Source organism: Myotis yumanensis, unplaced genomic scaffold (genome assembly GCF_028538775.1).
Source record: "Myotis yumanensis isolate MYYU_CA2020_CCGP unplaced genomic scaffold, mMyoYum1.0.hap1 SCAF_1, whole genome shotgun sequence".
Classification (NCBI taxonomy): Eukaryota; Metazoa; Chordata; class Mammalia; order Chiroptera; family Vespertilionidae; genus Myotis; species Myotis yumanensis.
Window position 1 is genome coordinate 116,399,273 of NW_027223752.1, and position 13,145 is coordinate 116,412,417.

The 13,145-nt window shown below is 37.0% G+C and overlaps 1 protein-coding gene across 9 annotated transcripts in view; it reads right to left on the minus strand.

The window, feature by feature from the left end:
* Positions 1 to 13,145, minus strand: part of NEO1 (neogenin 1) — a 260,875-nt gene that overhangs the window by 45,052 nt on the left and 202,678 nt on the right. For all 9 annotated transcript variants that reach the window (XM_070430757.1, XM_070430775.1, XM_070430727.1 and 6 more), the window contains exons 14-16: positions 11,984 to 12,094; positions 10,769 to 10,963; positions 6,020 to 6,115 (exon numbers count right to left, since the gene is read on the minus strand). In XM_070430757.1, coding sequence (XP_070286858.1) covers positions 6,020 to 6,115; positions 10,769 to 10,963; positions 11,984 to 12,094 — 402 coding nt within the window. The remainder of the gene's footprint in view (positions 1 to 6,019; positions 6,116 to 10,768; positions 10,964 to 11,983; positions 12,095 to 13,145) is intronic.

Below are 13,145 nucleotides of genomic sequence, written 5' to 3' on the forward strand. Positions count from 1 at the left end.
CTATCAGAAATCAAATCTATCAGAATTTCTGGAAATGAAGCAGGCAATTAAGGAGATTGAGTAAACTATTGAGCACAGAAAACAGAGCCAACCAATTAGAGAAAAGAACTAGTAATATTCAAGACAGGAATCAAGAAATGCTGTAGAAGGAAGAAGAGAGAGATCTGAGAATAAAGAAAAACGAAAAAGCTCTACAAGACCTCTTGGATTCCATTGGAAAAAGTAACATCAGAATCATAGGCATGTGGAGGAGGAAGAAAGGGAGCAGGGAATGGAGAATCTATTAAAACAAATAGTGGACGAGAACCTCCCAAATCTATGGAAAGAACTAGATCCTTGAATCCAAGAAGCAAAAAGAACACCTAGTTACCTCAATCCAAAGAGGCCCTCTCCAAGGTACTTGGTAGTGAAGCTGTCAAAAACTAACGACAAAGAAAAAATTCTCAAAGCAGCCAAGGAAAAGAAGGAAGTGACCTACAAAGGAAAACCCATTAGAATCTCATCTGACTTCTCAGCAGAAACTCTGTAAGACAGAATAGAGTAGAACCAAATATTCAAAAGTCTGAAAGAGAGAAATTACCTGCCACAAATAATATATCCAGCAAAATTATCCTTTAAATATGAAAGAGAAATAAGGATGTTCCAAGACATACAGAAGCTGAGGAATTTTATCACCAGAAAACCTCCATTGCAAGAAATACTCAAGTGAGTTATTCTATCTGAAACAAAGAACATAAGGTCACAACACTACAAGTAAGATAATAAAAAAACTTACAGCATAAATAGGGATAATTTGTGACAACAAAAACATACAAGAGGAAGGGAGAAAGGTCTGAACTGGCAAAGGAAGATAAAGATCAGATGCTCTCAAAAGGGAAAAAACTATGGTATATAAGCAACTTCATTTTTTATAAACCTAATGTCAACCACACACAAAAATCCCCCAAACAGGACATAAACTTAAAAAAGAGAAAACAAGAGAAAAGATGAATGAAATACCACCAAACAAAAACAAAAAGATAGAAGCATAAATTAAAAGAACCAATGGAGGCACAGAACTACCAGAAAACAAAAGATAAAATAGCTATAAGAAATCTTCAAACAACAATAATTACCCTAAATGTTAATGGTCTGAATTTACCAGTAAAGAGGCACAGAGTAACAGAGTGGATCAAAACCCAAAACCCAACCATATGCTGCCCTCAAGAGACACATCTAAGCAGCATAGACAAAGGTAGATTCAAAGTAAAGGGTGGAAAATGATTCTCCAAGCAAATAACATCTACAAAAAAGCAGGTGTAGCCATACTTATATCTGACAAAACAGATTTCAAGATAATAAGAGAAAAAGATGGACACTTTATAATGATAAAGGGAACACTACATCAAGAAAACATAACACTTCTTAATATGTATGCACCCAACCAGGAAGCACCGAGATATATAAACAGCTACTCACAGACTATTCCACTGTAAACTTTAGATAGATCAACCAATCAAAAAATCAATAAAGAAATATTGGCCTTAAATGAAACACTAGACCAAATGGACATAATTGACTTTTATAGGACATTTCATCACAGAACACCAGATATACATTCTTAGCATAATACTCTCCAGGTCCATCCATGCTGTTGCAAATAATGAGTTCTTTCTTTTTTACAGCTGTGTAGTATTTGATGTTAAGTGACATAAGCCAGTCAGAGAAATATAAGTATCACATGATCTCACTCATATGTGGAATCTAATGAACAAAATAAATGATGAACAAAATAGATCCAGAGACATAGAAACATGGAACAGACTGTCGAAGCTCAGAAGAAAGGCGGGGGCAGGTCGGTGGGTGGGAAGAGATCAACTAAAGAATAAGTATGCATTTATGCCTAACCCATGGACATAGACAATAGGGTGTGAAGGCCTCAGGTGGGGAGTGGGAGCAGGCTGGAAGAAGTCAATGAGGGAAAAAAGGGGACATATATAATACTGTCAACAATAAAGATTTAAAAAAAAGATTACACATTCTTCTCCAGGGCACATGGAACATTCTCAACGATAGGTCATATGTTGGGTCACAGAACTAGCATCAACAAATTAAAAAAGGTCGAAATTATACCAAGCATATTTTCTGACTATGATGCCTTGCAATTAGAAATCAACTGCAAAAAGAAGTAAAGAAACCCACAAATACATGGAGATTAAACAACTTACTACTAAAAAACGACTGGGTTAAAGAAGTAAAAGATGAGATCAAAAGATATACAGATACAAATGAGAATGGTAAGACAACATATCAAAACCTCTGGGATGCAGTGAAAGCAGTAATAAGAGGGAAGTTTATATCGAGAAATCCCAAGTAAACAACCCAACATCACATCTTAAAGTACTAGAAAAAAAAAAAAAGAACAAAAGCAACCCAAAGATAGCAGAAAAAAGGAAATAATAAAAATTAGAGCAGAATTAAATGGAGAAAAGACTATACAAAAAAACAAGAAAACAAAGAGCTGATTCTTTGAAAAAGTTAAAATTGAAAACCCCCCAGCTAGACTCACTAAGGAAAAAAAGGGAAAAGACCTATATAAACAAAATCAGAAATCAGAGAGAAGTCATCACAGATCAATGGAACAGAATAGAGAGGGAGAGCCCAGCTATGAAACTACACGTATATGGGCAGATAATTTTCAACAAAGCAGCCAGAAATGCACACTGAGTAAAGATTGTCTCTTCAATAAATGGTCTAGGAAAACTGGAAAGCCACATGCAAACGAGTGAAACTGGATTACAGTGTGTCCCCATGTACAAAAATTAATTCAAACAAAATGGATCAAAGACCTAAACGTAAGACCCGAAACAATAAGTTACATAGAAGAAAACAGAGGTACCAAACTTATGGACCTGGGTCGTAGAGAATATTTTAAGAACTCGACCTCAAAGACAAGGGAAGTAAAGTAAAAAACAAATGAATGGGACTATATAAAACTAGAAAGCTTATGCACAGCAAAAGAAATGGACAACAAAACCAAGAGGCAGCCAACCAGACAGGAGATGATATTTGCAAACAGTAGCGCCAACGAAAGTTTAATTTCCAAAATATATAAAGAACTCATAAAACTCAACACCAAACAATCCAATCAAAAAGTGGGCGGAGGACCTGAAAATACACCTCTTCCAAGAAGACATACAAACAGCCAATAGATATATGAAAAGATGTTCAACCTCACTGGCAATTAGGAAAATGCAAATCAAAACTACAATGAGATATCACCTTACACCTGTTAGAAGAGCCATTATCAACAAGACAAACAATAACAAGTGTTGGAGAGGTTGTGGAAAAAAGGGAACCCTCATCCACTGCTGGTGGGAATGTAGACTAGTACAACCACTTTGGAAAGCAGTCTGGCGATTCCTCAAAAAGTTAAGAATAGAGCTACCATATGACCCAGCAATCCCTCTCCTGGGCATATACCCAAAAAACTCTAAATCAGGTATTCGCAAAGATATATGCACCCCTATGTTGATTGCAGCATTATTCATGGTGGCCAAGACATGGAAACAACCAAAGTGTCTTGCAATAGAGGATTGGATAAAGAAGATATGGTAAATATACACCATGGAATACTACTCAGCCATAAAAAATAATGAAATAGCCCCATTTGCAACAACATGGATGGACCTTGAGAACATAATGCTAAGTGAAATAAGTCAGTCAGAAAAAGCTAAGAACCATAGTGATTTCACTCATACATAAGATATAAAACTGAAATTTATGAACACAAACAGCAGTGTGGTGGTTGTCAGAGAGAAGGCAGTGAGGGGGAAAGAGGGTCCTAATACATGGTGACAGGAGAAGATCTGACTTTGGGTGATGGGCACATGGTGCAATATACAGATCTTATAACATAGAAATCCACACATGAAACCTATCCAATATAATAAAAGCCTAGGTGGTGTCGTGTGACGTCGTCACAAGATGTCCGCCGTGACGTTGTCACAAGATGGTCACCACAAGATGGCCAGCAGGGGAGGGCAGTTGGTGGCGAGATCAGGCCTGCAGGGGAGGGCAGTTGGAGGCGACCAGACTGGCAGGGGAGGGCAGACTGGCAGGGGAGGGCAGTTGAGGGCGATCAGGCCGGCAGGGGAATGGTTAGGGGGAAATCAGGCTGGCATGCAGAAGCAGTTAGGGACAATCAGGTAGGTAGGCAGGCGAGTGGTAAGGAGCCAGCAGTCCTGGATTATGAGAGGGATGTCCGACTGCCGGTTTAGGCCTGATCCCTAAACCGGCAGTCGGACATCCCCCAAGTGGCCCCAGATCAGAGAGCGCGTGCAGGCTGGGCTGAGGGACACCCGCCTCCGTGCAGGAATTTCATGCACCAGGCCTCTAGTATGTTCATGTTGGCCAATGTCACCCCAATCAATTTAATAAATAAATACATACATACATACATTCAGAGGCCAGAACAAGCACAAAGGCACCGAGTTACACAAGCCCAGGTCAATATAGCAGGATCTGTTTGGGCTTTCCCAACTCTTCGGTCAGTTTTTCTAAGTATACACACACTGATTTATTTAAGTTAAGGTTTTAAAATGGGCTTCCCACATGGTTATCGTGATTAGCCCTTCCTATTAACTCAAAATTTGAAAAGGCCTGGGCCTTGTTTATAAATAATTGCCAAGCTAAAGTAATAGTCTCCATCTGTGCATTTCCTACACAATGAGGACTAAAAATAACAGAAGAACAGCATGCATCATAAACAAGGGCTTTGTTCAAAGATTAGAGCACATACCACCAGTTACAGAAAATGTACTGGATGTGCAAATATCATTAAGACTTCTTCGAGAAAATTTTTTATTTGTAATAACTCTTGCAAAAAATAGCTAGGTTATCTGTGTTAGGAACATTTCCCTGTGTATTTCTAAACAGAAGTAATATATTTTTAAGTCATAAGGAAATAATTTCAAATTTCCTTTTTTTCTATTGTAGGCTTAGTTAAGAAAGTAGTAAATAACTTATTTAATATATTTTTTAATCTTGCTTTTTACCCTTTATGAAAAGTTATTTTTAAAGAAGTTATAAATTATAAGTGCACAGGACAGAAGACAGGACAGACGACCACCCATGTAGTCATGATGTTGGTCTTTTTAAGTAAAAGCACAAAAAAAAGGGAGACAGAAATGGGCTTTTTAAAAAGAATAATGCCACATTTGTAATATTATGCAAATTATCCAGAAGACATAGCAGGCAAAACAGATTCACAATTCTGGGAAACAAATGAAAAAGAGTACTTCTGTAAGTGACAAATTCTTTGATTTTTCAGTACCCATTAGAAAAATTTACAACTCTAATGTATTACTTTGATAAAACTTTCTCATTCAGATCTAAATTAGATGTTTTATATAACTATAGAAACTTTACATTATATGGATAATCCTTTAAAGATATTTTAATTAAATTACAAAAATAAATATTTGGTCTCTTTAGTAATAAATATATAGTTGATCAAATGGATAGTGCATTTGACTTTATACTCTTTATATAAAGCTTATGAAAAGCACATACAAAAATACTTCCCCAACCAACTCGGGTGTCTAAAAAAGAAAATGTTGAAAATGTATCAATCATATACATTTACTGCTACCATCAGTAGCCTATATCATTCCTCCAGAGATATGGCGATATTTTTGTTTTTTTACTCATTTCAGTTATAAGTCACATAACCTGAAGATGAAAAATCACTTTTAATTCTCTCACAATTATGCTTTTGAGATCCCAACACATCAAAAACATGTTTTACATATCTACATAGAATTATTTACATGACAGGATTGTTAATAGTGTCTAAAAAGTAAAACAGGAATTAACAGAATATTCCATATCGAAAGCCCATATTCCTTTTTGAAGCCTGTACCCTAAATTGCCATATTCTTTTCCTTCCACTGATACCGAGGGGTAGGCTTCATGCCAAGATTCTACTTAAGCTGATGGAAAAAAAAGCCAAAGACCAGGGATGGACAGGATACCTTACCTGTATGAGGTCTGGTCACAGCACTCTCATATAGAGGGATGCCTTCACCCACATTGTTAAATGCTTTCAAGGTAATCACATAATGAGAGCTGGGATCTGAAGGAAAGAAACGTCAAAACACTTAAAATTCTCACTACAGAGTTTTAAAAGTTCATGGGTGACTGTACATGATTTTAACACATTTCGTACCGCTCAGGAGTTTTCTCGTGTTTCACGCCCATAGAAAAAGGAGCGAATCTAGATACTTATGTAAATTTTGTTTGGTCCCTCTTCATAGAGGAAAATGTTTTACGCAGTACCATACGTTAAAAAAGTACTAGGGCTAAAACCGGTTTGGCTCAGTGGATAGAGCGTCGGCCTGCGGATTGAAAGGTCCCAGGTTCGATTCCGGTTAAGGGCATGTACCTGAGTTGCAGGCACTTCCCCAGTGGGAGTGTGCAGGAGGCAGCTGATCGATGTTTTTCTCTCATCGATGTTTCTAACTCTCTATCTCTCTCCCTTCCTCTCTGTAAAAAAATCAATAAAATATATTTTAAAAAAAAAGTACTAGGAACTTTAATTGTTTAATTGATTTTGCAAATAAAAATTTTATAATTATTGAAAAACAACACCTAAAGTGCATTATGATGATTTAAATAACGTGCAGTTTGCCCAAAAATGTGCGGTCCCTGGCGTATGTCTTAAGAGATTTCTATGCGGTACGCAATGTGTTAACTGCAGAGGAAATCAGGAGGGAAGATTTAAGAAATTTTTATGCGAGATTATTTTGAGGTGTGGGGAGATGTAAGATGGCTGTATACACAGTACAGCAGTCCCCAGAGGAGACATGTTCCAAGACCCCCAGTGTATGTCTGAAACCAAGTATAGTATCAAACCCTATATATACTATGTTTTTTCCTATGCATACATACTTATGATAAAATTTAATTTATAAATTAGGCACAGTAAGAGATTAACAACAATAACAATAAAATAGAATAATTGTAACAATGTACTGTAATAAATGTTATGTAAATGTGGTTCCTCTCTCTGTCTCTGATAACCAATCTGATGACTGAGACTGAGACGGCTAAGTGACTAACAAGCAGGTGGCATACTCAGCATGGTTATGTCCGGGAGGGAGACAGAGCGGGATGGCTTGAGATTTCATCACACTAGTAAAAATGATGTGCAATTTAAAACTGATTATAAATTGTTTACTTCTGGAATTCTTCATTTAGTATTTTTAGGCCTTGGTTGTCCGTGGATAATCAAAACCACAGAAACTGAAAGAGTGGATAAGGGGAAACTTATCCATTGTTGCAGGGTAGAAAAACTGTCTGGAGTTATTACCAGAAGTGAGGTTGGCTGTGCTTAAATTCTCTCTTGAGTTAGTACCAGGAGTGAGTGTAGCTGTGCCTGAATTATCTCTTGCCCTCAACTAATGGATGGTTTAGTGATGTTATTATATAGTGTGGGGCTTGGATTAGGATGAGTATATAGGACTTCCATGTGTTGAAAGCCCATAGATAAAGTTTGAAATTAAACAAACCCCTTTCCTTCTCAGAAAGGGGACAGCAACTACAATAGCCAAGGTAGAGAAGTAGGAGAAAAACTGTTAACTCAGAAACTGCTGAATGTCTTTAACTCTTGGGAGCGGGGACTCCAAATCTGGGAACTGCCTAACCTCATCTAGCCCTCATGTAGACTTCTTGGCAGAATAAGATATGGCCCAGGACGATGACTGGCTTGGAGATGATGCTGCAGAAAATGTGACTGAAAGAAACACTTCCAGGTGACCATGTAAAATGCTGCTAATTAGACTCTATGAAAAGAGTGGGTATTAAATAGTTAGAATATCATTCATTTTCCTATTTGCTGAGGTAAATTAGGATGACTCTACTTCATAACATTCCTGATCCAGGCAAAATTTAGGATGGGTAACTTCAAAAGTCCAGTCAGAAATGAAAATTTGAGCCTTGGCCTGTGTAACTCAGTGGTTAGGGCATCAGCCTGCGTACCAAAGGGCAAGTATTTGGGTTTAAAGGCACTTGGTATCCCAATGGCAGAAAGAATTGACAACAAATGGAATCAACAAGACTCAGTACTTGATTGGTGAGAAAAGATGACATGGTAGATGATAAAGTCCTTCACAGAGATTGGGGACAGAGACAGAGCAACCATGGTATAAATTTTCAAGCCCACATTCTATTCCCACTCTTCACTCTCTCCCTATGTGCTTTCACTCATTTCCTTAGCTTGGGTTAGCATGTATGTGCCATCAAATGAAAAATCATATTTCTAGGCCAGACCTTTCTTCTGATCACCAAACCTTTAGGTTAAACTTTCTGGCATCTCCACTTGGATGTCTCAAATCTCTCTCCCCCCCCACTTCAGATCTATCCCTGTGTTTCTACTTCATAAATAGCACTTCTATGCTCCCTGCTGCTCAAGTCAGAAACCTGGGAGTTATTAAGACATCTCTCTCCTGCCTCCCCTGCTATGCAAATAATCAAGTCTTGATTATACCCACTTGCCTCTCCACCACTGCCTTAATCTGCATGCTCCATCTCTCAGTTCACTGAACACTTTGTGCCTAACATTGGGCCTTAACATGTGCAGCTGTTCTCTATGCTAGGGACACAGGCCCCCTTTCTTCTTTACTTAGACAATGCCTACTCATTTTAAAGGACTCATCCCTTTAAAACTGGATTAGCCTCTCTAGTTACACCCCATTTCTCTTCCTCGGCAATTTAAACAATTTCCATTATTTAAAAATTATATTATTTCTAATAATTGGGATCATGTTTGGTTGATTCTCTGCTCAATCTTTAACACAGTGTCTGGGATACTGTAGGTATTCATTAAATATTTGCTGATTAATCCAAAGATTTGTGGGAAAAGACACTAACTTTAATTTTGATTGTTATGATAGAATATGGGCTATATCCCAGTGCAGATACCCAGTAAGGAGATGTTTATATGAACCTGAAACTCAGGTGAGAGTTCTAGTTTGCTTAATAAATGAATTCCTAAATGTACTTTATTCTTTCTTCTTTTGATCAACATTATATGCATCTTAGATCTATCAGTGTTGAGTTATACAGCTCAAGCTCATTTTACTTTATGCCAAATTAAATCCTGAAATCAGGTAGTATGGGTCTTCTAAACTTAATTCTTCATTTTATTGTTTAAATAATGTTTGTATTTATTTCAGAGAGAGAAGAAGGGAGAGGGAGAGAGAAATATTGATCAGTTGCTTCCTGCATGCTCCCTACTGGGGATCAGGCCTGCAACCAGTGCCATGTGCCCTGATTGGGAATCGAACTAGTGACCTCGGGGTACACAGGACAACGTTCAAGCAACTGAGCCACACCAGCAAGGGCTTATTCTTCAGTTTCAAAACATGTTTGACTATTCCAGTAATTTTGATCTTTCATATAAATTTTAGAATAAGTTTACCAATTTCTACAAAAAAGTGTATTGGGATTTTATGTAGGATTGCATTAGGGAGAATGCAATTTTAATGCAAATTTCCAACTGTTTACTGTTAGAGTATGGAAATACGACTATTTTTGTACCTTGTGACCTTGCTAAACTTACTTATAGTTTTAGTAGCCAAGATTTTCTATGAGTCAGTAGAGTGCTCAAATATTGATTTCTAAATACCATTTTCCATAAAAGAAACTAGGGTTCCTTGGAGAAATGGCTGATTCAAGGGCTAAGGCTAGGAAATACCAGGGTCTGAAACATCTTGTCAGATGGACAGAGGAACCAGTTATAGGAGATTCCCACTGGCCATTCTTTCACTGTGAAAGAGGAGGAAAGCTTTTCCTTACTAAAGAATGCTAATACATGTAGAAGAAATAATGGCATTAGGAAATCACCACTTGTGAAACAACATAGTGATAACTATTACTAAAGATACTAAAACTAGTAAGTGAAAGTTTGATGAGAAATAAAATATTTACAAAGACTCATGGTATCTCTCCCCTACAAGGTACTTAGTAATTATGAAGAGAAAAATAAAAACTTTATAGTAGAGAAATGAGGCAGGTACCATTTAAACCAAGTGATTAAAGTGATGTTAAAGTGATAGGCTCTTCTGTGCCTCCTAAGATGAAGCACTGACAAGATCACACTGTGTCTGTGCTCTGCCTCCCAGAAGAACGTCAGTTGAATGTATGAGGAAATATTAGACAAGTCTAAACTGAGGGACATTCGACAAAATATAATGGTCTATACTTTTCAAAAATGTCATAGTCATTAAAGTAAAAAAATACTGAGGAACTGTTCTATATCAAAGAAAACTAACGAGACACAATAACGAAATGCAACATGTGATCCTGGACAACATGTGATGCCTTCTTTTATTATAAAGGACATTAATGAGACAACTGGTAAAATATCAATAAAGTCTATAGATATTGTGTCAGTGTTAATTTGCTGATTTTGATCATTGTACTGTGGTTATGTTAGCAAATGTCCTCATTTTTACGAAATGCACATTAAAGTATTAGTTGGTAGAGAGGCATCATGTCTCAACTTACTCTCAAATGATTCAGAGGGAAAACAAGTATATATAGGAAGATACAGACTGATAAAGCATATGTGGAAAAATGTTAACCTTTGGGGAGCTGAGTGAAGGATTAACAGGAATTCTTTGTACTATTTTTCTAAGTTTTCTATAAAAATAAAATTATTACACAATAAAAAGGTAAAAAGAAAGCATTCACAAGTACAATTACTTCCTTTACTGAGCATACACACCCAGATTTTCGATGGTGTAATAGCGCTGTTTATAGTCCACTTTGATGGTCTGGGCGTGCGGGCTGCCAATGCCATAACCAATGGCATAACCTCTGACCACAATGTTCTGGTTCTCTGGAGGAGTCCAGCTTACTACGATGCTAGTGACAAGTGGGCGGACATGAAGAGAACTAGGTACTTCAGGAACACGAGTTTCTGGGAAGGAAATTAGAAAGGCAAGATGAGGTTTATCTTCCGTTAGGATATTTCATCACCTTTGGGGAATGGTGTTCAATCTCCTGCTAAATTATTTGGGGCTAAGTTTTTCCATTATGCCCAAGAATTCAAAGAGAATATGTATATACAGTAAAGTATGTCCAATGGATTCTAAGAAGAAAACAAAATCCAAACAGCAGCTTGAAATACTAGACACTGTAATATTAATTTGGAAGGGAAGACAAAGTAATCCAAGAACCTCTGTCCAATAGAGAAAAACAAATAAATTGACTTTCAATAGTTAACCATTCCTCTTGGTCTCACATCTGATTCCCAAACTTACCAGGCAGAAACACCAACTAATTAGAAGCCTGGTGCCAACGGGTAGTTAAGTATCACATTATAGCAACAGTATTAATTATTTACTCCCCTAAGTAATATGGTAAGTCAGAAAATATGAATAGAACCACAAATTGACTTAAATGGTGGGAGACCAAGAGGCCTAAGAGGTGGCAATTTACAGTATTTTTCAAGGCATAAATTGCTATCTTAATTTAAAAAATAGTAAAACAAGAGTTAGAATAGGACCCTTTTGTCTTCCAAGTACAGCACCTGTTTTTGATAAAGGTACATACACACACCCATATGGACTTACTCATTGAATAAACAGGTGAGAAAAAGGGCAAGGTGTCTAGAATGAAGGGAAAAGGGAGACTAATGAAACATAAACATGATTCATGTGGCTCAGCCTTCCATTTTAGATCATCCACATACTTAATGGCCTTGGTGAAAAACAGACTTAAGGCACCTGTTCCTTTTTATTGGTTTTGGTTCTACTTAAAGACAGTTATCTAAAAGCCACAAGGGAGGGCGGAAATCCATGAAACTTGCTTTATTACAGGAATGACAGTAGTATATATTAAAATTCACAGATTAAAGCACTATATACTCCAAATCTGTGGCTTTCCAGTTAGGCTCAATTGACTATAATTAGTACCTTGCCTGTGCCATTGTTCTTACCATCTAAGTCACTTTCAAAAGTTTCAGCAGACAGCCAGTCAGTAGCCGGGCCTGTGCCATTTACTGTTAGAGCTGCCACTCGAAAATTATATTCAGTCCCCCGATCCAGACCTGAGACCCAAATGACAAAAAAAGACAAGTTGAAACAACAGATTTGGAAAAACAAAATACCAACAATCTCATTAAAGCAAGTATCTCATCCACCAACTCAATATGCAGCTACTACCTTGATAAAATTTTAGTTAAAGTTAATACAAAACAAGAAATACATAAGTATAGAACAGAGGAGCTCCCACCTCTAAGGTAGAGGCTGAAGTCCACACAATCCAAGGAGGAAAGAGAAATCAGTAAAGCTCTCAGGAGGTAATAGGGGTTTTTTGTTTGTTTGTTTTTTAAAAGAGCTTGAAGGCATTTTAGAAATCATTTAATGCAATCCCTTCATTTTACTAAGGAAGCTAAGGCCAAAAAAGAGGCCAAGGATAATGAGTTATAACAAGGAACAAAGTCCATTGGTCTCAGAAGACACCGGAGACCAGAAAAGAATGCAAGATGTAACTCCTACCATGTTACCTCTGTTCTCTGAGCCATGCCATAATCACAGAGAAAAACTTTAAATGTTAACACAGCCTAGAAAGCTTTTTCTCAACAGCCTACCAACACATAAGTATACATAATAAATAAAAATGAAATTATGCCTTTCTATTATGCAACCTTCTATATTTAATATAACCTAATAAAGTACATCAATTATCAATGAATCAAAGATCCACATGTAAAAGTCTACCCTACAAAGTAGAGCAAGAGTCAATAATATGGTCAGATATTCATGAATTCATTTTTTTCTTTTTTATTGTGTTAAAATACACATAAAATTTACCATTTTAGCCATTTTCAAGTATACAGTTCACATGCATACATTTGTAGAGCACTTAAATAGTAGATGTTGTGATAGGTCTTACTAGGGTTATGAAAAATTATCCTACCTCTCCATATCCAAATATTGGGATCTTTGGCCAGCAACACAGTACAGAAATTGAGAGAGAACTTGGCCAGGATAAGCCCTGGCTCAGTTAATCATTCCTGTCACAGGGTGTGAGAGGAGAGATGGGAGGTTCTGTTCTCTGCAGATCATCTTATTTGCCCACAAGAAAGCAAGAAGCAA